Source organism: Fusarium sambucinum, chromosome II (assembly GCF_050947815.1).
Source record: "Fusarium sambucinum isolate potato_lamoka chromosome II, whole genome shotgun sequence".
NCBI classification, from domain to species: domain Eukaryota; kingdom Fungi; phylum Ascomycota; class Sordariomycetes; order Hypocreales; family Nectriaceae; genus Fusarium; species Fusarium sambucinum.
The window spans coordinates 7,170,715-7,191,578 of NC_139293.1; the positions used below are offsets into that span (position 1 = coordinate 7,170,715).

Below are 20,864 nucleotides of genomic sequence, written 5' to 3' on the forward strand. Positions count from 1 at the left end.
GGCGTAGGCAGAAAACAAGCAATCATCCGTCTTGAAGACGTTGATGTATTAGATTGCATACAAATCAGGCTACACGGATAACGTTGGCTCATATTCAGGTATGTATACTGAAAAATCATTCTTTGTTTATAGGCTCCGGGCCTCAGTGTCTTCTTCCTCCTGAAACTCAAGTTGCACTCATAACATGTTGGGTTTTGTTAGAAGAATCAAATGCTCATGCAATACATTAGTTAGCCAGCATGAAGAGGCAAAAGCGGCCCCTGGATACATACAGATGCTTAATTTAGCCGCATATATGAATCCTGGAAGGACGAGATGCACGACGACGTCCGAGACAACAGCAATGAGGAGAAGACTTGGTGGAGTGCAACATCAGACAAACAGACGCCTTCGTTCATACAGCACTTACATCGACCCCCACTTGCTACCCACGAGTCGGCAGGGGTGCTGACGGGCGAGCTAAGAGGGTTCCATTGAGACCCTGTTCGTGGCCCTTGGGCGACAGGCGTGGTCGTTCCGACATCTTCCATCCGCATATTCGTCGAGAGCCCAGGTTACTGTATATCGGATATACGGTGCAGATTATGGCCGGTTGAGTCGAGTCTTTGCAAGATTAGGATGGCAGATAAGTCAGAGAACCAGTTTCTCCCGTACCTCGGCATCATGCTAACCGTTGTATGTGTGTATGTCTAGTCTAGATCACGGCACGGCGAGTTCATCGAACTTCTAAATTCGCCAACATGACGGCTATGATACGATACTGAGAAAGTGACTCCCGAGTATTCACGACTTTGGAACAACGAGATCGAATAGTAACGCCGAGAACAAATTTCGATCTACTCGGGCCGGCAGGTAAGGACGAGCGGCAACCCTTGTCGGCTGTTTAGGAGTCGTTCCTGTCAATGGCTCGCAACTTGTAAGTTGTGAGAGGCTCGTGTCAGAGTTGCGCCCGCAACTGATTCAAAATACTGCACTAAACAACCGAGCATGGTGTCAGCGGCTTAGCTCCCTATGAGAGGCTACTTTATAGTGGCTGGGTGGGTTCAGCAACTTCAGCCTTTAGCCTTTAGCCTGTTGGTCGAAATCGAATAAACCCACCACAGGCGGGTTCGGTCTTTTTAGACTACAATATCCGGGAAAACAAAGATCCAAGCCTCGCAACACTGTTTCAGTACTATGGAAGCTTGGGATTTGAAAATCCGTTACCGGCAACCGTTTATGCAGTTCTATAATCCATTGTTAATACGCCATCCTGGTGAAAGCGGTATAAGTCTCGTTGAGAAGAAAGTAAAACGTCGCCTTGTGCCTAATATCTTCATGTACCTCGAATAAGCTCTCCCAGATAACTGGAGAGTTCGTCCCCAGTTTGTCTTGACAGGAGGAGGCGAACGGGCATCCGGGGCGTCCTTCCGGTATTCGATTTCCGTCGAGCCTTGGGTCGATCTAAACAGTTGATGAGCGTCAAGCTCTCCTCTTCTACTCCGCTTCCTGACATGGAAAAGAAGCACGGCATCAGTGGATGATGCAGCTCAACAGCGAAAACGGGAACAAGCAACCAGGGCATGATGCGTTCTGTATGTAAGGATTACTACCCACTTACCGTCAATGCTGGGGGGTTTCAATTATACTAATGGTTGCGGAAGACCTTCAACGGGAAATCCGGTGGCTAAGAAGAGCAAATCATGGCTCAGGACCTGGGGGCAATACGATCTGTAACATGTTGAAAGCACAAGATTATCTAGAGCCCGGAGTTGGCCCCACTATGGCGGTGTGGGCCGAAGATAGAGACAGATATTAATATGTCATGCTTGCTTATGTCCCCGGACATTAAGAGTGGGTTGACCGATCAGATCTCTCAGTCCCCGTCCCCAACGCCCGCAACAGACTCTTGGCCCGCAAATCAACATCTGAGAATGCCTCTGAGAGGCAGAGGCCAACAAGGAAGTGAAGCACCAAGCCTGTCGCGAGCCGTTCGCTACCGGCATGACACTTCTCTAGCTTCGGTCAAATCCTCGCAAGACAACGACAGTAATACATTACTGTATTCTCAATCTCGGCACAGAATCACCATTTGAGCTCTGACTCCCTGCTTCTGGTGGGAACAAGTACTGTACAGGAAAGTGCAGGGAGACAGGACAATCGAGTGCCTAGAATGCTTGAAAAATAGGAAACCAACTTCAATATTGCTTTGCCTCAAGGTGGGGGTCGCAGTTGGGGGTCTAGGAGCCAGGAGCGTCGGTTCAATACTTCGGACGAAACCATGTTATCTCTTATCTTGAGAGGTCTGCTGCCCTGTTCACCTTGGTGGTTGGAGCTTGTGATCACCACGCAAGTGTTGATCACGGAAACAAACTGGGTGTGCTGCTCACCAGGACATCAGGACATCCCCAGTAGAATTGTCCCCTCGGGGACTTTTTGTTTGCGTCTGTCGTGATGAAGAAAAGATTGGACCCTTGAGAGTATCCCAACCTACCCAAATGGACATTCGAAGTACAGCACTGTGCAGAGTACAGGCTGCGTTGGTGACTGCTGTACAGAACTCCTGTGCCTGTCCACAAGCGTCCATAGAGTGTGATATACAAAATCCGGGGCATCTAATAAGGCGATATGTGCGTTATCTTTTGCGCAATCAATGCGAGTCACCTCTATATTCCTATGTGGCTGTAAGACCCTCGTCACTTTACAAAAGTCCTCGAGGGCTGGAGATTAGATAGGCCAGTTCCCAATCATGAACTGTGTCTGGCCGTGCGATATGTACTATTATCAGTCCGGAGATGCAAGAAATGCACTATCCGCATTGCAGAAGAAACGGCCGCATATCAATCCACGGCCGTTCGTTATGCTGTAACCTTATCTCAACGCCATCGCCCTGCATACCTGTGATACCATAGCCATATATGTGTCGCTGCCACTTCTTTGTCAGGCACATTGAACAGGCTACATGAAGATTTTTGCAACATATCTATTTTCACCGACAAAGAAATTTGAAATGTTGACTGGTATCCTTGAGCCATCATGGAGGCCAGTGCAAACGAGCTGTTGACCATAGCTGTCCTTTGTTCGCCCAAGGTCTCTTGGGTCGTTGCCTTTGTTACCTGAGATCGATCTAGACATGAAACAGCATGTTAAATCTGGCTTCTTTAAGCAACGACGAGTCGACGGTCCGATATAGCGCGAACGAAAATACTCCTATGACGAAACAACAAAGCTCCTTCGAAATATGTTCCCGAGTTGTTCTTAATCTCGAGCAGGTCCCTTTGTCAACTCGATCGAGATGATACTATTATTACAATGCTTTGAGCTCCATATACGAACGGGGCCTCGAGAACACGACGTCTTTGATTCTCTACAGCTCGATAAATACCAAGGCTCGGGAGATTTCACAAGATGGAGACGGAACACAACAATGATGCGAACGACAGTCACGGACATGACAAACTCTTGGACCTATTATTCGTTTTGCCTTCTCATGGCACTTACCACTCTACATACAGAAGCCAGGCCATTAGCTATCACGGAAACAGGCCTGAGTAGGGAAGACGTCAAATCGATGGTACACCACATACTCAAGAGCTCTGAACTCTCTAATTCCCTGGTCGAAAATGAAGACAACTCCTCGAACAGCAACAACTCAAACAAGGATACAAACTCTGGGGCTGAGAAGGGTGCTATGGTTGGAGGAACCATTGCTGCCGGAATTATTCTTGGAGTGACAGTGTTTATAGGTATTCTTATCTATAAACAATACCGTATCCGACGACAGCGTGCCAATGGTCAAGCTAACGACACGAAATCATCACCAAGTAAAAGCTCGAGGCCTGGAACAACCCCTGGCAGCTCGGCATTTCATTCTTGGCGCCACGCATTCAACCACCGGGTATCAATCCCAGATTCAGTATCCATCTACTCGGAGCGATCGTATGGGGACTCTCCTATTGCTACCCAGGTTGAGATGATCTCAACTCGATCGATCCCGCCACCTACAATACCACAGAAAGCTGCTCAGATGCTGGGAGTTGAAGGGGTTCATACTTTGGGGTCGGCGACACCCTTGATAATATCGCCTCTGCCATCACCACACTTGCCAAATTCGCCTTTGGCCAAGCACTTCATCGCGTGGAATCCTTTGGCTCAGAATCCTCCACAGCAACAACCTTCACCCCAGGTCCCATCGACACAAGGCTCTCTTCCACCCACTCCAGGGTCGGTTGCTAGAAACAATTCCAAGTCGTTATCAGACTCCCAAGCTCGAGCCCGAACTTCATCCAACTGCACGATGAGCACCCTCGGCAGAGAACTACTTCATGATGTGATGAACCCCTTACCTCCAACCAAGTTCAGCCCGCCTTCTGAAATGACGGCCTTGCCTCATTCCCCACCACCCATCTCCAAGACCACGAAGCCTCCGCCTGTATCAATGAACAGCATAAAGGGTCAGAAGCGGGCACCGAGCAGACGGTATTTTGTGCCTTTGTTCAAGAAGAATGGGCAATTACCGAGTCCAACGTCACCAGACGTAGCCCTCGCTACCGAGTCAGGCATACAAGCGGAAGGGGACGCTAATGCGAAGGCGGAGGCAGAGACGTTCTTAAGGGACTCATCAAGGGCGGGCATGTTCTCACTTGGCGAGAACAAGATATGAGCTCCTGAGCCAGTGTTGGGTCAATTGCATGGAATAGGCGTTATTCGGGTATAATTAATTCACATCATACCCTTGGTTTTTGGTTGTCATTACTTTCGTTCTTTCGATCTATATTTATCCTATTCAACTCCGTACCTGAGACGTCGGGCTTATTAGTTTTCGCTGAGTTTTACCCGAGACGCTCAGAGTTGACGGGGAAATTCTTCTACAGCGAAATATTATCTGATCACACTCACTGCAGTAGCAGTTCAGTTTCCTTTCAATTGTTGGGAATAACATGCACAACAGCATCCTCTATTTCACTATCTATGTAGCAACTAACATCCCTCCCACCCCTTCTCCCTCACTAACTTTTATATTTCTTCATGTAGCACTGCCCCAAACCGGCAAAGCCTACAAGGAAATAAGGCTTTCTTTATCATCACTTGAATGCCGTGTAGTTGGTCCATTTCATCTTTCAGATGCATGTCCGCTTTATTCATTGGTCGTAATAATAGTCGCCGAGGTCTTTCAGAAGGCCTGCTCAGCCACATGCAAACCAACAACTGGGTAGAGAGTTGACGCTGGAAGCCGACCATCACCATCATGAAATATTGGAACCATCATAAGGTTCTTCGGAGGGGATCAGGAAATGATTGAATACCTTGTTGCCTACTGGACAACTTTCACGGCATGTCCAGCCAGGGGAAGCCTCGCTACATCTTGAAGTATTTAAGCTAGTGGTGCTTCACTTTCAACTGATGTGAGAAGAACACATACTTCTGCATAGTTGTCCAGCCTACAATTACATTACTCAATAGGGAATTATCTGTCTAGTACAGCATCGACGTAACAATCAGAAACTTCAGTCTTGAGACACGTCAACCACAAATATGCATCACATCATTCCCATTGTTACCAATACTGCCACTCCATTTCAGTCCATGTCTCCGGTCAGTTTAGAGGGCCCTTTGCGTTCCGGAAAGTCTCTGCTCAGAGGTGTGTACAAAGGGATCTAGCTAATCGTCCTTTGCTCCGGTCATATGATTGCAATTCCGGAAGTCTACCAGACAAATCGAGAGACATGCATGCCAGAGCAAACCTCTGAAGCCGTATGCTTGCCCCCCAAGTGGTGTTGTTGTCCTGGTATATTTTGACGCTCAATGAATATTGTGCAAAGTTATGGTATCTGAACATTGGTCTTGTTGAATTTCCTTTTGATTATGAACCCATGCTGGCCTATCATTATCATTGCGTTGGGTAGTAAATAACTTGTAGCATCGCGTCATATATATTATCGCCTACAAACAATTGAGGATTAGACAAGAGTTGTCAATACTGCTAGTTTCTTCACGTCCTGTTATACCCAAGTCAATACAATTTTTCAGAGCTTGACATTGTCAAGTCACAGTAAACCAATCGAGACAGGCGAACAGCCAAGTGTAACGGGGTATTATTCCAAATATGCTCACAATAACAAACAAGCAAACCATAAATACTGGGCATCCCCTACTTGTGCCCTCTTCCAGCTGCCTCTTCATACACGCCGGTTGTATACGATCCACCTCTTCCATTCTCCTCATAAGACATCTGCGAAGATGTCGATAGTATGAATAATGTGTAAGATATAACTATATCCCATCAATGTCTGCCCCCACTGAGAGAAAAACGCCTTCGCAATTCAAGCATCACCCAGATGCTGCAGATTCAAGTGAATGAAGTATACCTGCAGATGCATAATTCCTTCCATATTGGTTGTTTGTTGGGTTTTATACCACGTTGTTACAAATTAGCAGTCGTTCCTCAAAATGCGATACCCCTCTATAACCGGGGGCAGCAAGGGCGTCTAGCCGTAAAACATGACCGAACGCCATAACGAATGAAGTAGAGAGGCCGTATCTCATCGTCCTTGTACTGCTGATGTCACCATACCGCGTTCGGCATCGACCGTCCTGAAATACAATGCGTCGCCAACTTCCAGCTGTCGAGGCATCGGCTCATGTCGTAAGAAGCAAACAGGCGCCGTAGAGAGCGCCGAGCACTCGCCCCTTGAATGCACATTACGAGAATATCCGAGCCTTCCAGTCCGTAGTGTCGGCGTGCAAAAAACCGGCTGAATGCCGATCCTTCGAATCTGGCGCGAGAACGGCGTGTTGCGAGCCTCAATCCTCTTCTAACCGATGACAACTCTTGCGCCTTCCTTGCCTAGCACACCTCTCTCCTTTGGCTTGGGGCTATTTGTGCGGCCCTTCTTGCCCTTCAAAAATCCAAACATGCCACCAGAGCCTTCGCTCTTCCCGTCACCAATATTGTTAGCGTCCGTGGGCAAGGTTGCATCCTGACGAGCCAGCTCAGACCAGCTACCACTGCCATCCAGAGTCACCTGAACGCCTCCAGTAGGACTCGTCATTCGCTGACCAGCAACCATCGGAACATGGCGAGTTTGGAAATTGTTCTGTAGTGGAGGTGGTGGGGCGGGGCGTACTGGGCGTCCTGTGCGACTTTCGTTGCTGGTACTTGGGTTAAGAGGCGACGACTGGTAGCCTCCATTAGCTGCGGGCACAGGTGTTGCTTCGTCGGTTGTGATTGCCTGGGGGGCATTATCTGTAGCTTGAGAACCTTCTTCGGTAGAACCGGCGCCCTCGGTAATTCTGTCCGGATTAGCAAACGCAATGATGTTTCATAGTTATCATAGACACACACCTTTTATAGGCGGCTACTGTGTAGTCGAAAGGCTTGAAATCCGACTCGATCATACGGTACAGCTCATCTTCTCGAATCTCCTTCTCAGTTGCATCATCCTTTAGACGCTCTCGTGGTTTCTGGCGTCTTGCGCGAGCCTCAAGCGGAGCTTCTTCTAACAGTAGCTCTTCAAGATCGTAGGTGGCATCAAAGTTCGTCTTTTCTGACGAAGGAACGAAGATCGGCTCGATTCGCTTTAGCTCGAGAAGCTCGAAATCGAGGCACTTGAAGAATTCGTTGTAAATGAAACTTTCCCACGTCGATCCCATTCGAGTGTCACGGTTCGGATCGAGGGCGGAGCCAATTGCGTAGAGGCAAGAGAGGGAAACAGGTGGCTGTGTTACGGGGTACTTGGGCGAAGCAGCCTGGATCTGTTGACTAAGGGATCCTTCTGAGCCGCCTTCGAATGGTCGCTGGATCGGGTCAGCACTTCCGTAGAGCATGGCTTGATAAGCACGTACCTTGTTATAAATGCATTCGTAAAATAAGACACCCAAAGACCACCAATCTGCTCGAACGTCATATCCTTTACCAGCGTATACTTCAGGTGCGAGGTAAGCCAGTGTACCAGATTTGCTTGTAAGCGTCCTGCCAGGAATGACATCAGAAGCAACGTTCTAATTTGGTTAGTTTTCGATACAACACCACAGAGACGAAACATACAAAATCTGTCAAATGGACGTGGCCATCGGCGTCGAGTAGCACATTGTCGGGCTTGATATCGCGGTGGATGATATTCTGGCTGTGTACATATCGCAAGGCGCATCCAAGCTCGGCAATCCAAAATCTAACAGCCTCCTCGGTGAAGGTCTTTCTTGAGATATGGAACCGCAAGTCTCCACCGGTCATCAAATCAACCACAAGGTACCTAGTATCGAATGTGAGCTAGAGTCGAGAATGTGTCGCAGGAGGGCGTACATGTATTCAATGTCCTGGAAACTGTATCTCAAGTTACAGATGAAAGGATGGTTGACATATTCTAGCATTCGACGTTCTCGGATGATGTTACGCACACTCTCAGATCGTACAACTGAGATTCACAACTATTAGCCGGGTGCTACAAGAGCGGTGACTGCACATCCCATCTAATCGACAATCGCCACCAAGGATAGAAGTAGTACACGATTCAACACCATGACTCCGAAGCCAGTGATGGAACGAAAAGATAGGAACTAACGGTAACTTACCTTCATCTTTTCGGATATATTTAAGAGCGAACGAAAGGTTTGTATCCTTTCGCTCGACAATTCGTACCTTTCCGAAGGCACCTCGACCGACGACTCGCAACAGGCGGAAGTGATTAAGATTTACTGTAGGCAAAAGTCAGCGTAACACACCAATGGCTTTTTCATAAACAATCGAATGCTGATCCGTCGTGTTGCCTTGAAAGCGAACGCTAGAGCGTAAGCCATCCTTCAGGTATGCACGATACACCAGGAAGACGTGATGATGCAAAGTAAAATGCAGCTCAGAGACAACAGATACTATGCAGGGTGACAAGAATCAAAATGGCCCAATGGCGATTTGGAGAAGACAGAAAAAGACAAGAATAAAAATGAATCTAGCAGTTGAGCCGGTTGACGTACCTTCGCCGTTGAGGTCGACGGGCTTTCCTTGGCCATTGCCCATCGTGAGGGGGTCGATATGGTGGACGACGTTGAATTATCGTGAAAGATAGCAAAGTCCCATGCTGAGTCTCCAGTCTAGTAGATGAAACAAGGGTAGAATCGGAGCGCCGTGGCAGTATCTGACAGGGCACTTGTCTTCTTTGCGGCGCGTAAAGAAAGGTTGAGAAATCGAGTTCGGTTTGTGAATATGGTTCGTTTGTGTTGATTTCGGCAGTGTTGATAACAGTGATGATGATGGCAAGAAGACCAGGTTCGCAGGGGTGCAGCAGACGCAAATGCAGCTCAAAAGTCAGCAAAGCAAGACGAGGCTTGGCCTGGCTGGGTTTGGTTTGGTTTGGTTTGGTTTAGGACGCTTGTGAAGTACAGAGTCGAATCGGGGTGCGAACAGCGGAGCAGGGTCTGGACCTTAGCGGGCGGCGCAAAGGACGGGAGGCGAGAATCGGGATTTTTTTTTCCGCAGTGCAGCGCTTTTCGTTTCGTTTTGTAGAGGAAAATTAGGACGTCGTTCGGGGGGTCCAGGTGGCGGCGGGAAGTCGACGAGACGGCGTGCGACTTTCGGGGGAAGAGAGGGGGGAGGAGAGCAGCTCTTATTTGAGGGGAAGAAAAGGAGGAGGTAGAGGAAGGCCTAGCGAGTAGGAGGGGGTCTACCTGTGGAGGCGTTTCGAGACGTGGGACGTCAAGTCAAAGTTGCTCTAGCTTGGGGATCCTAGCCACGTTGAACTTTTGAATTGTAGGTGAAGGTCCCAACCTAGGTAGTAGGTATAAAGCTATAGTAAGGAAGGCAATGGGGAAGGAAAGGGCCTTGACTTGGACTGGATTAGACTGGGTGGAAGTTCAGGGAGGAAACGAAGACGAAGAAGAAAAGAAAGAAGATTTGATGGGTCAAGTGGAAATTCAAGTAGTAGAAGGGGAGATACCTAGTAGCTACTAAGGTACGGTGTAGGCGAGGTGGTAGTGACCAGTAGGTGTCGAGACAGCAATGGATAGCGGTGTTGTAGCGGATAACTGTCCAACAGGCACTACTAAATTAATGGAAGGGAGAAGCCCAGGTGACTCAACTGAGCTAGTAGCTATCCGTGGGGTGGACGAGAGGGTCCTTCTCAGAGATGGAAGGGAACGTAATCTACAACTTGTCGAATCAAACAATACCTAGGAGCAGTCTGCAGCAATTGCTTTCAACAATCACAGCAAGCGAAAAGAGCCACACCGTCGAAACAAAGAAGGAATGATGCCACTATGTGTCTGCCGGGCGTACATATCAGGTAGGCGGAGGCGGGTATGCAGGAGTCCCTTCTATACAGGGTCCCGGGGTTACACGGTACACCTATCGCAGTTGCTGTATTTGCTGCAGAAAGTCTGTTATTACAGAGTCGTCCATCTTGACTCGACTCAACTCTACGCTGCCAAAGACGATGTCTGGTCTGTGCAATTCATTCCGTCTCAAAAGTGGTCTGAATCTTGCCAGCTCCCTTGTAGTCAGATCCCATGTTAGAGAAAAGCACGGGCAACCGCATATCAACGGATAGGACAGTGCAGCGCAGAACATGGGTCCCAGAGTATGAGTATGTACCTACCTAATAATAAGAGTGAAGAATAGATACATACAGTGAGTGGATGGAACTAGAACGGGGACATCGCCAAATATGGTCAAAAAGCCAGGTCCAGAGAAGTAGTGATTATCATCGAAGGTACATACTGACATATATCCTAATTCAGTATCAATATTGTGACGAGTGAAACAGAAACAGGGGTGATTATCAACCGTCAAGCCAAGAAGGTAGCATATCGTTGGAGAATGTGTGTACATATATAAGCACATTGTCTGCCTGCCTACAGTCTCGTGTAAGACAGGCAGACTCCCGCTCGACCTAGATTGGCGGACATCTCTCTAACTGGTGTTATTAGTGATCGTTAATAGATATCAGTTAACATTATGTGTTATGGCTGGAAGGTGAATATTACGAAGAATCATTCCTGGGAGACAAAAAGTGTTGTTTCGGCAGGCAGAGAGGATCAAGCAAGCAACCGTTCCCTAGTACCATGGGGTTTGGCTCGGCTCGGGAGATTCCATTGAATGGTATCGAGGATTTTGAGAGTAACGAAAAATCCCCGACAGACAAGAGACGTTGTCTGATTGATTCAGTTAGAGGGTCTACATGATTTAGAGCTTGATTGTCCACATCTATGGATCTACTACGTATGTAGTCTATGAATACAGCTGCATAATCATGCAACTAGCTTTTGGTCAACCCTATTTACTGCAGTATATCAAACACATGGCGAGATCTGTCAATGCCACATTATTATTGACAGACAAGTGAGCGTCGCCATCTTGGTGGTCGTCTGGCTCAGAGTTGAGTTCGTTCACTCGGCCCCAGATCAGACCCATGACAAGGGTCCTGACTCTTGCACTTACAAAGGTACATCTCAGCACTACATATTTTGGTGACCAAAAGAAGTGTATGGTACCCTGGTTCCACTGCCGTTCAAAGGAGGGTGGGCAAACGTCCCTAGGTGCAGTAGCAGCAACAGCCAGTAGTGGTGAAGCTACGGATATCTAGATGTCTTTGTATCATTCTTCACGCAATGCAACCACGAGGCATCACCGCCGGTTATTGGCTCAGTCTGCGTTTCTAAAGTGAAATTGATGTTATTTCCATTGTTTCAGAAGCCACTGAAAACGGATGAGCTAAGTACTATCTAAATTACAGCCTTCGAAATCTGTGCCTGTTGTTCGGCGTGTCCGAAGGGGTAGCGCTTGTGGATAAGACGGCGTGTGGCTGGCAAATCGGTCTAACTAGCCACTGACTGATCAACTTCACGGTTCATGTCGACACGTGCCTACAACCAGAGCCAGAAAGTGTTGAGAAGAGTGGAATCTCGTCTAAACTGACTCTATTGCCGAGGCGAGCCCATAATCCACAAGACAGGTATGTATGAAGAGTGCAACTGTGAATCTACCTACCTACCTACCTTAGTACCTACCTCTACCTAAAAAAGAAGAAAAACGAGAACAAGAAGGAGTACAGTACTGTAGGTCCCTAGTGCCAAATGTTGACAGGGCAAGATCTACACTCTTGGCAGACGACCAACTAACTTTGCTCCTGCTCGTTCATTGACCAATTATCCCCTCAAATAAACATTCAAGTCAGGCCCAGTATCAATAAATCCGGATATGGCATTTGCGATAGATCGTATCCGTAGTCTATCAGTACATGGCTGAATTTCTTAGGTTCTTGAGTCTTATCTCAGAATTCCAATCAACTACCATGACAGCTTAGCCCTCATGTGAGCTACTAAGGCAAGTGAGGATCTCCACTGCTGGTACTACTACCATCAGTCTCAGCTAATGGCCCTGACCTAATTTACCTGTCGGATCATCATCCCTTTTCTTGGGTTAACAACTTTATTACTATGTACTATGTAGTACGCAGGTCATTGATTCGACTCTCAGTGTTCAAGTTGAGCCTTTTTGCTACATCGTGGCGCAACCAATTACTGCTGGAATCAATAGCCCAGGTTCGCACCGGTTGATAATATTAGGGAGGAGGGCGACGCACGACCATCAAACCCCTTCCTATGTTTCGTCGGGGACTGACCGATGAATGGAGACGGACTATTGTTGGCTGACTCACGTCGTCGTCGTGCTGTATGCATATGTACCTCAACTTTCGCTCCGTTACACACAACGAATTAGCAACCAACGAGCCAACCAAACCGTTTATCCAGGCTGTTGGGCTTCGGGGTGCGTTCACATATCTCACTTGACGGGCCCCTGCATCAGCACTACTACATGTGTTTACCCAAATCTCGTACTTGTCAGACCGTATGTCCCCAGCATCACATCGTTCTGGAAGGTTTCGCTGGCTTCACATGTTACAGAATATCTGCGGCTGCATGCACATGTGTGGGCAAGCAAATTTCCTTGTCTTGGATTTACCGCAAACGCCTCTCATATGCAGATAAGCGACGGAGATGCCGGTGACATGTCGTGTTAAGGGACTCTCCATGTCTGTGGCGTCCATTATGACTTATTAGCCAGACCAGCGTGGATTTGGTCTCCCGCGGATTTATTTGCCTTGTTGAGCATGCCCCTCGTGGGTTTCAGAGGTGTCGGTTGATGTTTTCCTTTGTGGTATGAAGAACTCTCACTTACACCGGCCCCTGCCAAGTGTCTGGACCCATTGCAACGGCAGCAGAAAAGAACAGAAAGAAAAGCAAAAAGCAAAACCAATGTTAGCTGCAGAATCAATATCTGTACCTGCTGTACTTGGCTGTCTGTGCCACCCAAAGGCCCCTGCTCCTGCTGCAACGGCGCCCGCCTCTTTGATGCGGGCAGTTGGAGGCTTCAGCCAACCCAGCCAATTCACTAACATCAAAGAAAAAGATCCCGAGGCTCCATCTATCCGTCGATGCCGGTGGCTCTTCAACGGTGTTACAGTACCAACCTGACCGGTTACTCTTAAACATCAGCTCAGTCGCAAGGCTGTCAGTCGAGTATGTACCTCCAGGATCTGTAACTCCCGGTGGTTAGGCGTTCGTCTAATCCCCCCCCCCCTTACCCCTGTTTCCCACCCGTGTCAGATGCCGATCCTCCTTTTTGTACTTGACGCCGCAGCCGTTTCCTTTGCCATGATTGCATATTCGTATCACACATCCTGGAGATGCAGCAATCTCAAAAAGATTTGCGGTGTACATCGTCTTCTTCACTCTCGTCCCGTAACTCACCTACTCACTGGGCTGCATGAAGTCAGCTGAAGATGATACTCGCTTACTTTTGATACAGATCCACGGCCGCGTCGTCAAGCCGAGCTGAACAAGGATGTTCCTTTCTACATATATTCAGTTGTGATTTGCTGTTGATCCTCACTCATATCTATGAATCTGTCGTCACACCGAACAGGCAAGTATGTCTTGATCTCCCATCTACAATTCGGATTCGACAGGAGAAAGGAAAAGGAATTAAAATGAAATGTTCTAGAACACGAGCTACCCGTTGTTAGTGCCTTTCGGACGATGCCGCTGCCCGACCAACATTGAATACGCAATACTTTCGCATGTACGGATTACATTGCTATCAATAAGGAATCGCTTTTCTCCTGTTCAATACACTCTCTCCGTCAAAGTTTCTTCGCCGAAATCCATGCTAGTCCTATCTAGCAAAATGGTTGTTAGGCGGTCGGGCGACTCATAGTCAAAGTCGCCTTTGCCGTGGCTTTGATACTCTTTTCATTACTGTTTGGCTTCTAGTACCCATGCAAGATGCGGTTCTTTTCATCATAATCGTACGTTCCCGTAGTCTAGAATTTCTATAGTGTCCAGCCAAGATCGAGTACTTGAGTCGGGCAGTTGTATCACCTCTTGGACTGCCGATAGAGAGGAACAGTTGCGAATTAAATCCGTGGAGCTTAATACATATCTAGATGGATATCTCAGAAACTAGCTTGTTCTGGATAATCCCAATGTCGATTTCGATCCAGTGAGTTTTTTTTCCAATACCTAGCTGTTAGTTTCGCTGTGGTGATAATAAGCCTCCCACCAGCTTTGGAAGGTAGTTCCGTATTCTCAACTCAACTCACGAGTAATCGTCCACCGCTGATTTTCTATCGATAGTTTGTTTCCAGCAAGCAACCGCTATCCATAAGTTAAACAAGACAGGATCTTATATTCCATTTTGTGAATTATTCTGGGCACGTAAATGTAGAGAAAAGTATCATCATGATGGTGCAGGGTAGTCTACACTGCAAAATAATGACGATTATGACCGCAGATGATGTTCGATGACGTAGGTTAAATACCATCACTCCAGCTTAAGGAGCTCACAGAGCTTTAAACTCGCTGACCGCACGATCCAATTGCATCGAAAATCATCCCAGCTACAAGAAAGAAGCTTCATCAATTCAATTGCCTCCCAAATTGCTACTCTAATTCCCTATACTCGTTCACCATCATGTCTCTCTTCCGCAGCATCATGCGTACAAGCGCAACCACCATCCGCCCTCTTCACATGACAGCACGCAGGCAAATGGCCTACAAGCACGACCAAGACCGCGAGTCACTCCAACCTACAGCAAATGAAAACACAAAGTCTGGAACCGACGAGCAGATGGTGTCTGAGCATGCCGATGTTGCCTTTGACCCCAACACGACACGGCCCGAGGAGGCGGCCGAGAAGACAAGGAAGAAGACCAAGTCCAAAGGTCCCGAGGGAGAGGATGCCCTGCATGCGAGCGGGGCAAACCAGGAGATCAGTAAGCCTATGGGCGACGAGAAGACCATCAAGACCAAGGGAGCTGGCGAGGAAATCTCGAAGGGAGGATCTAGTGGAAGTGGAAGTGCACCAAAGAAGGGTGATCTGCCCAAGTCTAAGTAGGAGGAAGGGATGGTAATGAGAAGCTTGTTACCGCTGCGAAATGCACATTATATTCATCGTGTTTTCACCTAGGCAGGAGGAGGAGGGTCACTTGCATAATTGGAACAACAACTGAATCAATGATGAACTATACAAATCGTGAACATTGAGCCGACATAAGGCCAGATGCTTGACTTGGAATGGCTTGGTTTGTGATAGGCAGCTAGTGGTTGAGAGCCAGCTACTAATCAGTGGCTATAACGACCGATACGCCCACTTTTAGTTGATTTATATATGTAGTAATAGAATACTCACTCATTCGTTTTATTGGAATTTAAGAATTGTGTCTTTGGACATGTTCAAATGCGGAGAGCACCGGAGCATCTCCGTCAACAGCTCTGACTTGACCGGCCCCACATCTCCGGATATCGATCCACGCTACTAACGTCCCATCTGAGGGTCTTCAGGTGACCGCAAGCCGCTGACACGATTGGAGGTTGAATGAACGCCCTGCAAATGAAGAGCGTTCCTGTGGGAGAGAAGAAACAGTGCTGGCCACTGAAAACTGAGTCTCTACGGAGGCAGCCCTCAAAAGTTCTTGCTCAAAGAAACTGTGGCTTAACTGCTAGATTAGCCACAGATACAAGGGATACATCTACTTAAATTATAAGCGCTAATTGCTATCTCGCTACAGGGAAGACAGCGAGATATAATTAAGCCTAATAGCTCTAACGCCCCTGTAGCTATTGGTCACTTATAAGGAAGAGCCTGCTATAGCTGTTTTAGCTCTTTGTATCCTTGTGTATTTAACAAGGGTGCCTGGTTGTGGCGTAAGTCCTTGCTGGCAATAACTTTTGAGGGCTGCCTCCGTAACAGGGTGTGGATCACAGCATCTCGCTATTTACTTGAAGCTCTTATAAATACTAGTGTCAAACGACCTTAGGAAGAAATCCACGAGGGTCTAGGATGACGCACCATAAGTCTTAAGTACGACTGCCATTCGTGAAGTTCAGTGATCAGTTGGACTGCATCATTGCGTACTGATGTTCCATGCCCTGCTGTTTCTTCTTGCCAAGGGAATAAATTCTTTTTATGAATAGCTCTTTGACCAGCCGCTGTTTGTGCAATACATACTATATTAATGACGATATTGCCCATCAGAGAGATTAAATTATGATTTCCGTACGAGTCTTTGGAATGTTCATGCTAAGGTAGAAAGAGCGTCATTATTATATGAAGAAATATAGCCTGATGGTTTTCGCGGGTTAAACACAAAACCCTTGCACCAGGAAGGCCAACATCACGATGTATATCCCTTTATGTCCGAGTGGGTTCATGTTCATCATCTCTCATATTCACCAGAAAGTCAAACCCACTGTGGCTCAGACTCCAAACGCCAGACTATGCACAATGCCAACAACACGTCGGTCTTTACGCATACATCATATCGCCGTCCTCCTCCTCTTCTTCATCCTGTACAACGGGAACCTCCTTCTTCTTCACCAGATCATGACGGCACATAGGGCATGTTCCCTTGCTTCGCAGCCAAGGTCCAACGCACTCGAGGTCAAATTGGTGGCCGCCCGGGCACGGCAGCTCAACAACAAGGCAGTATTCATCTTCCAGGTAAGGAATTTTGCAGATAGAACAGTCGTCATCTTTCTTGAGAGTTTTGCGATTCACGCGATCGAGTGAGTCGAGAAATTCTTGCGAAACGCCTGCCAGTCGAGTCGGAGGATCGTTGATGTCGCCCTCGAGATTAACGATGAGAGACTGGAGAAATTCGCGGTTGTCGTCTGTCGGAGCGGTCATTTGAAGCTGGTGCAATTGTTCCTGAAGAAGGCGGAAGAGAGCGGCTGTGTCTACGGGAGTGGGCGTCGCGTGAGGGTTGTGGTGAGGGGTCTGGGCGCCTGAGGGCTCGGCGATCTGATCAAGGAGGGAGAAGAAGGAGGCCATGTCTACGCGACGGCCTGAGCGACGACCCTCGGCGAATTTGACATTGTGTTCGACTGTTGGGAAGAGCGAGATTAGCTACTGAGTGTAGGGGTGGAGGGGTTTAGTGAAGATACCTTCATACTGAGTAGCCATTGTGAGCGGTCGCTGTAGTATTTGGGGTGGCAATGTTTGATGAAGAATCGCCTCCAGATGTATATAAAAGTCGGTCAAATAAGTAGGTATGTGAGAGGACAACTAGGCGACGAACCGTTGTCGTGGAACAGTAGGTGGTGGTGTAAGACGCAGGCAGAGAAACGATGTCGCAAGTCAAAGTCGAAGCTCAAGTTGTATGTGGGGTAACAGGAAGGTACTTAGTAAAGAGCTTGGACCCCTGTTACCCTGCAGCTGAGCCACGATTATGCAGGCAGGTGCAATTGATTAGGTGCTGATTGATTGTTACAATAAGATATGCTGACAGCTTCACTTACATGGCCTGTTTCACTGATTCTCCAAGAGGCTATGATGTATAAGCTGGTTACAGAACGATTAAGTTTCTGGAATACATTGATGTTTTTGTTGGAGAATTGTTATTGCTGGATGCCGCGTTAGTACGGATACTGTACCTGTTAATTCAATGTGGCTTGTTCCTTATCGCTTGGGCCATGGCGTCACCTAATGTCCTTGTTTGCTTTTTAGAAAGACCAGACGATGATCCCTGAACTTTATTTGCATTTTCCGAATTGATACCCCAATAACTACGATTGTGAACTGTTCATCTTCACAAGCACTTCTTATGCTCTGATACCCCGACCTCTTCATCACAAACCATTGTCTTGGCCAACAGATAACAAAACTACACGCAATGTCTTCCTCAGCTGCCATCATTGGCTCTACCGGCCTCGTCGGCTCAAACATTCTCTCAATCCTTCTTGATTCTGACATCTATAACCCTGTTCACACCATCACTCGACGTGCTCCCAAGGCAACATCCCCATTGCTCAACGCAACAGTCGACAGCGACACCACCAAGTGGGCAGACCTCCTCACTGGCCTTACACCTAAACCCTCTATTGTCTACTCTGCTCTTGGTACCACCCGTGCTGCAGCAGGAGGAATTCAGAACCAATGGAAGATTGACCACGATTTGAACATTGAACTAGCAAAGGCCTCAAAGGCCGCAGGTGTGTCGACCTTTGTCTTCATCTCAAGCGGGGGTACGCGCTCATTCTTGGGAGCCTCTTCACCCTACGGAAAGATGAAGAATGGGGTTGAAGACGCAATCAAGGACATGGAATTTGAGCAGGCCGTTATTCTCAAGCCAGGGATGATCATGGGTCAGCGAGAGACAAGCCGCCTTGCGGAGGGCATAGCTCAGAGTGCAATTAACGGTCTAGGAAGCCTCAGTTCCGGGTTCAGAGATACCATTGGTCAAGACGCCGATGTCATTGCCAAAGCGGCCATAAGAGCTGCGCAGTTGGCGAAGGAGGGAAAGGCACCGAGCAAGTATTGGATTCTAAACGCATGCGATATCATCAAGCTGGGCAGGACTGAGTGGCCAGGCAATCAGACCGCAGCTACAGAGACCAAGACGGAGACTGCTGCATAGAGACCATGGAAAGCAATGCGATGGTGTTTAGTGTCTTGCTTGGTTCCTATCCAAAAATAACCTGAGTGGCTATGATAAAAAGACTTAACACGGGTGAACTACAATCGTTTGGTACTTCACATTGCACATTTACTTGACCGAATACAACATATGGAAGTGAGCTGCTGCCATACAATTTACAATGGTGTCTGTTGTGAATATGTTAAAGATGGCGGGTATCGGCTGAGAGATTACCTCTATGATTAAGGGGACAAATATGATGAGAATGATGAGAATGATGAGAATGATGAGAATAATGAGAATGATGAGAATGATAAGAATAATGAGAATAATAAGAATAATAAGAATAATAAGAATAATAAGAATAATAAGAATAATAAGAATAATAAGAATAATAAGAATAATAAGAATAATAAGAATAATAAGAATAATAAGAATAATAAGAATAATAAGAATAATAAGAATGATGAGAATGATGAGAATAATACAGTTCTGTTTCTGAAGCTATCTCTCACTTTCTAGCGTTGTCTTACATGTTACTTACTAATCTCAACTGTTCCGTTCATCGCTCAGATCATCAATGACTCGTAACTTTCGAGTCTATCATATACAATCTACTGGAAACCTCAGATATTTGCGTGCAACATTGAAAGTACTACCTAGACATCTAGGTACCTAACTGCCTAGTACTTAAGGCAAAGACTTAAGTACCAAGTAAGAAACGACGACATTATTCCTCCGACCTTCGCACTTCGGTATCGACTCCCCGCCGTGCCCCACCATTCATCGGATTGGATCTCATCATCAACTCAACTCCACCCCCACCTGCACTCTGATAATTAATTGCCATCAGCTTCTTACTTACTCACTCACCCCAAGACTCACCTTTTCTCATTGCGTATCAGCCAAGACTTAGGTATAGTTACTCTCATTGACAAAACACACCATCCTGGTTTCATAGTACTCATTCTCATTCTTCTTAGTCGGCTGAATATTAACAACCACTAAGCAATACTACTTCTGTGACTCTATCGTCCATCATGTCTTCTCGCCCTTCAGTCGTCGGCCCAGACGCCGGCCCCGAGGCCCCTTATCCGCTTCACATGGAAGGCAAGGTCATTTCTGGTTTCGGACGCGGCTCCAAAGAGGTAAAGTGAAACCATTTTCTAATCCACTCACCTTCTTATTCCATCTTACTAACATCTCCCAGCTTGGCATCCCTACCGCCAACCTTCCCGTCGATGAAGCTCTGACCCCTTGGATCTCAAATATGGCTTCAGGCGTCTACTTTGGCTATGCCTCTCTCGCGCTTCCTTCTGAGCATCCCGATGCTCCATCAGCGTCATCCAACGCTGCTCCCCAAAATGGCACAGAGGACGCTCTTCTCTCAGCTGGAGCTCCCGCTAACACCCCATTCCACATCTTCCCCATGGTTATGTCTATTGGTTACAATCCCTTCTACAAGAACGAGGTCCGTAGTGCCGAGGTTCACGTGCTACATAAGTTCACTGCAGACTTCTACGATGTGCCTATGCGCCTGCTTATTCTCGGCTTCATCCGTGAGGAGAAGGACTATAAGAGTCTGGAGGCTCTTATTGAGGATATCAACTTTGATTGCGAAGTTGCAAAGAACAGCCTTGCTCGTGAGGCATGGGCCCCTGAGAAGGGCCGTGTTATCAGTGGGGGTAATTTGGATGTCCAGTGGTTAGTTCGTAATGCTTAGACACAGCGGGATAAACCAGGGTAAATAAAAGTGACTGGGAGTTAGGGATAGAACAGCAACATAGAAGATATACTTCGATTTCATGTATTTGTTATTTGACGTTTTATATCTGTTAAATACTTGCCCGGGTATCATGTGAAACCCATCTTTCCTAATCACCCATAAAATAGCACCATGGCTAATCTTCTATAAAACATGTACTCCATTGTTTTCCTCCTCTGTCTCATTCATACTACGGCCCCTCCCCCAAGGACTTA

General features: G+C 47.3%; 6 protein-coding genes across 6 annotated transcripts; 4 read left to right on the forward strand and 2 right to left on the reverse strand.

Annotated features, from left to right (window-relative positions):
- Window positions 1–3,406: 3,406 nt before the first annotated feature.
- FSST1_009294 (uncharacterized protein) lies at window positions 3,407–4,642 on the forward strand (the record flags this gene model as incomplete). The annotated part of the gene is made up of 1 exon (XM_083226254.1): window positions 3,407–4,642. The coding sequence occupies one exon, from the start codon at window positions 3,407–3,409 to the stop codon at window positions 4,640–4,642; it is 1,236 nt and encodes a 411-aa protein (XP_083085255.1).
- Window positions 4,643–6,794: 2,152 nt separating this feature from the next.
- FSST1_009295 (kinase-like domain-containing protein) lies at window positions 6,795–8,992 on the reverse strand (the record flags this gene model as incomplete). Its single annotated transcript, XM_083226255.1, has 7 exons — window positions 6,795–7,272; window positions 7,325–7,776; window positions 7,825–7,980; window positions 8,027–8,231; window positions 8,282–8,393; window positions 8,551–8,673; window positions 8,950–8,992. 7 exons carry the CDS (start codon window positions 8,990–8,992, stop codon window positions 6,795–6,797), a joined length of 1,569 nt encoding a protein of 522 aa, XP_083085256.1.
- A 5,949-nt stretch (window positions 8,993–14,941) lies between these two features.
- FSST1_009296 (uncharacterized protein) lies at window positions 14,942–15,364 on the forward strand (the record flags this gene model as incomplete). The annotated part of the gene is made up of 1 exon (XM_083226256.1): window positions 14,942–15,364. One exon carries the CDS (start codon window positions 14,942–14,944, stop codon window positions 15,362–15,364), a length of 423 nt encoding a protein of 140 aa, XP_083085257.1.
- Window positions 15,365–16,774: 1,410 nt separating this feature from the next.
- Window positions 16,775–17,431, reverse strand: FSST1_009297 (uncharacterized protein; the record flags this gene model as incomplete). The annotated part of the gene is made up of 2 exons (XM_083226257.1): window positions 16,775–17,352; window positions 17,413–17,431. 2 exons carry the CDS (start codon window positions 17,429–17,431, stop codon window positions 16,775–16,777), a joined length of 597 nt encoding a protein of 198 aa, XP_083085258.1.
- Window positions 17,432–18,140: 709 nt separating this feature from the next.
- On the forward strand, window positions 18,141–18,884 carry FSST1_009298 (uncharacterized protein; the record flags this gene model as incomplete). Its single annotated transcript, XM_083226258.1, has 1 exon — window positions 18,141–18,884. One exon carries the CDS (start codon window positions 18,141–18,143, stop codon window positions 18,882–18,884), a length of 744 nt encoding a protein of 247 aa, XP_083085259.1.
- A 1,040-nt stretch (window positions 18,885–19,924) lies between these two features.
- Window positions 19,925–20,607, forward strand: FSST1_009299 (riboflavin kinase; the record flags this gene model as incomplete). Its single annotated transcript, XM_083226259.1, has 2 exons — window positions 19,925–20,032; window positions 20,095–20,607. 2 exons carry the CDS (start codon window positions 19,925–19,927, stop codon window positions 20,605–20,607), a joined length of 621 nt encoding a protein of 206 aa, XP_083085260.1.
- Between the last annotated feature and the right edge of the window lie 257 nt (window positions 20,608–20,864).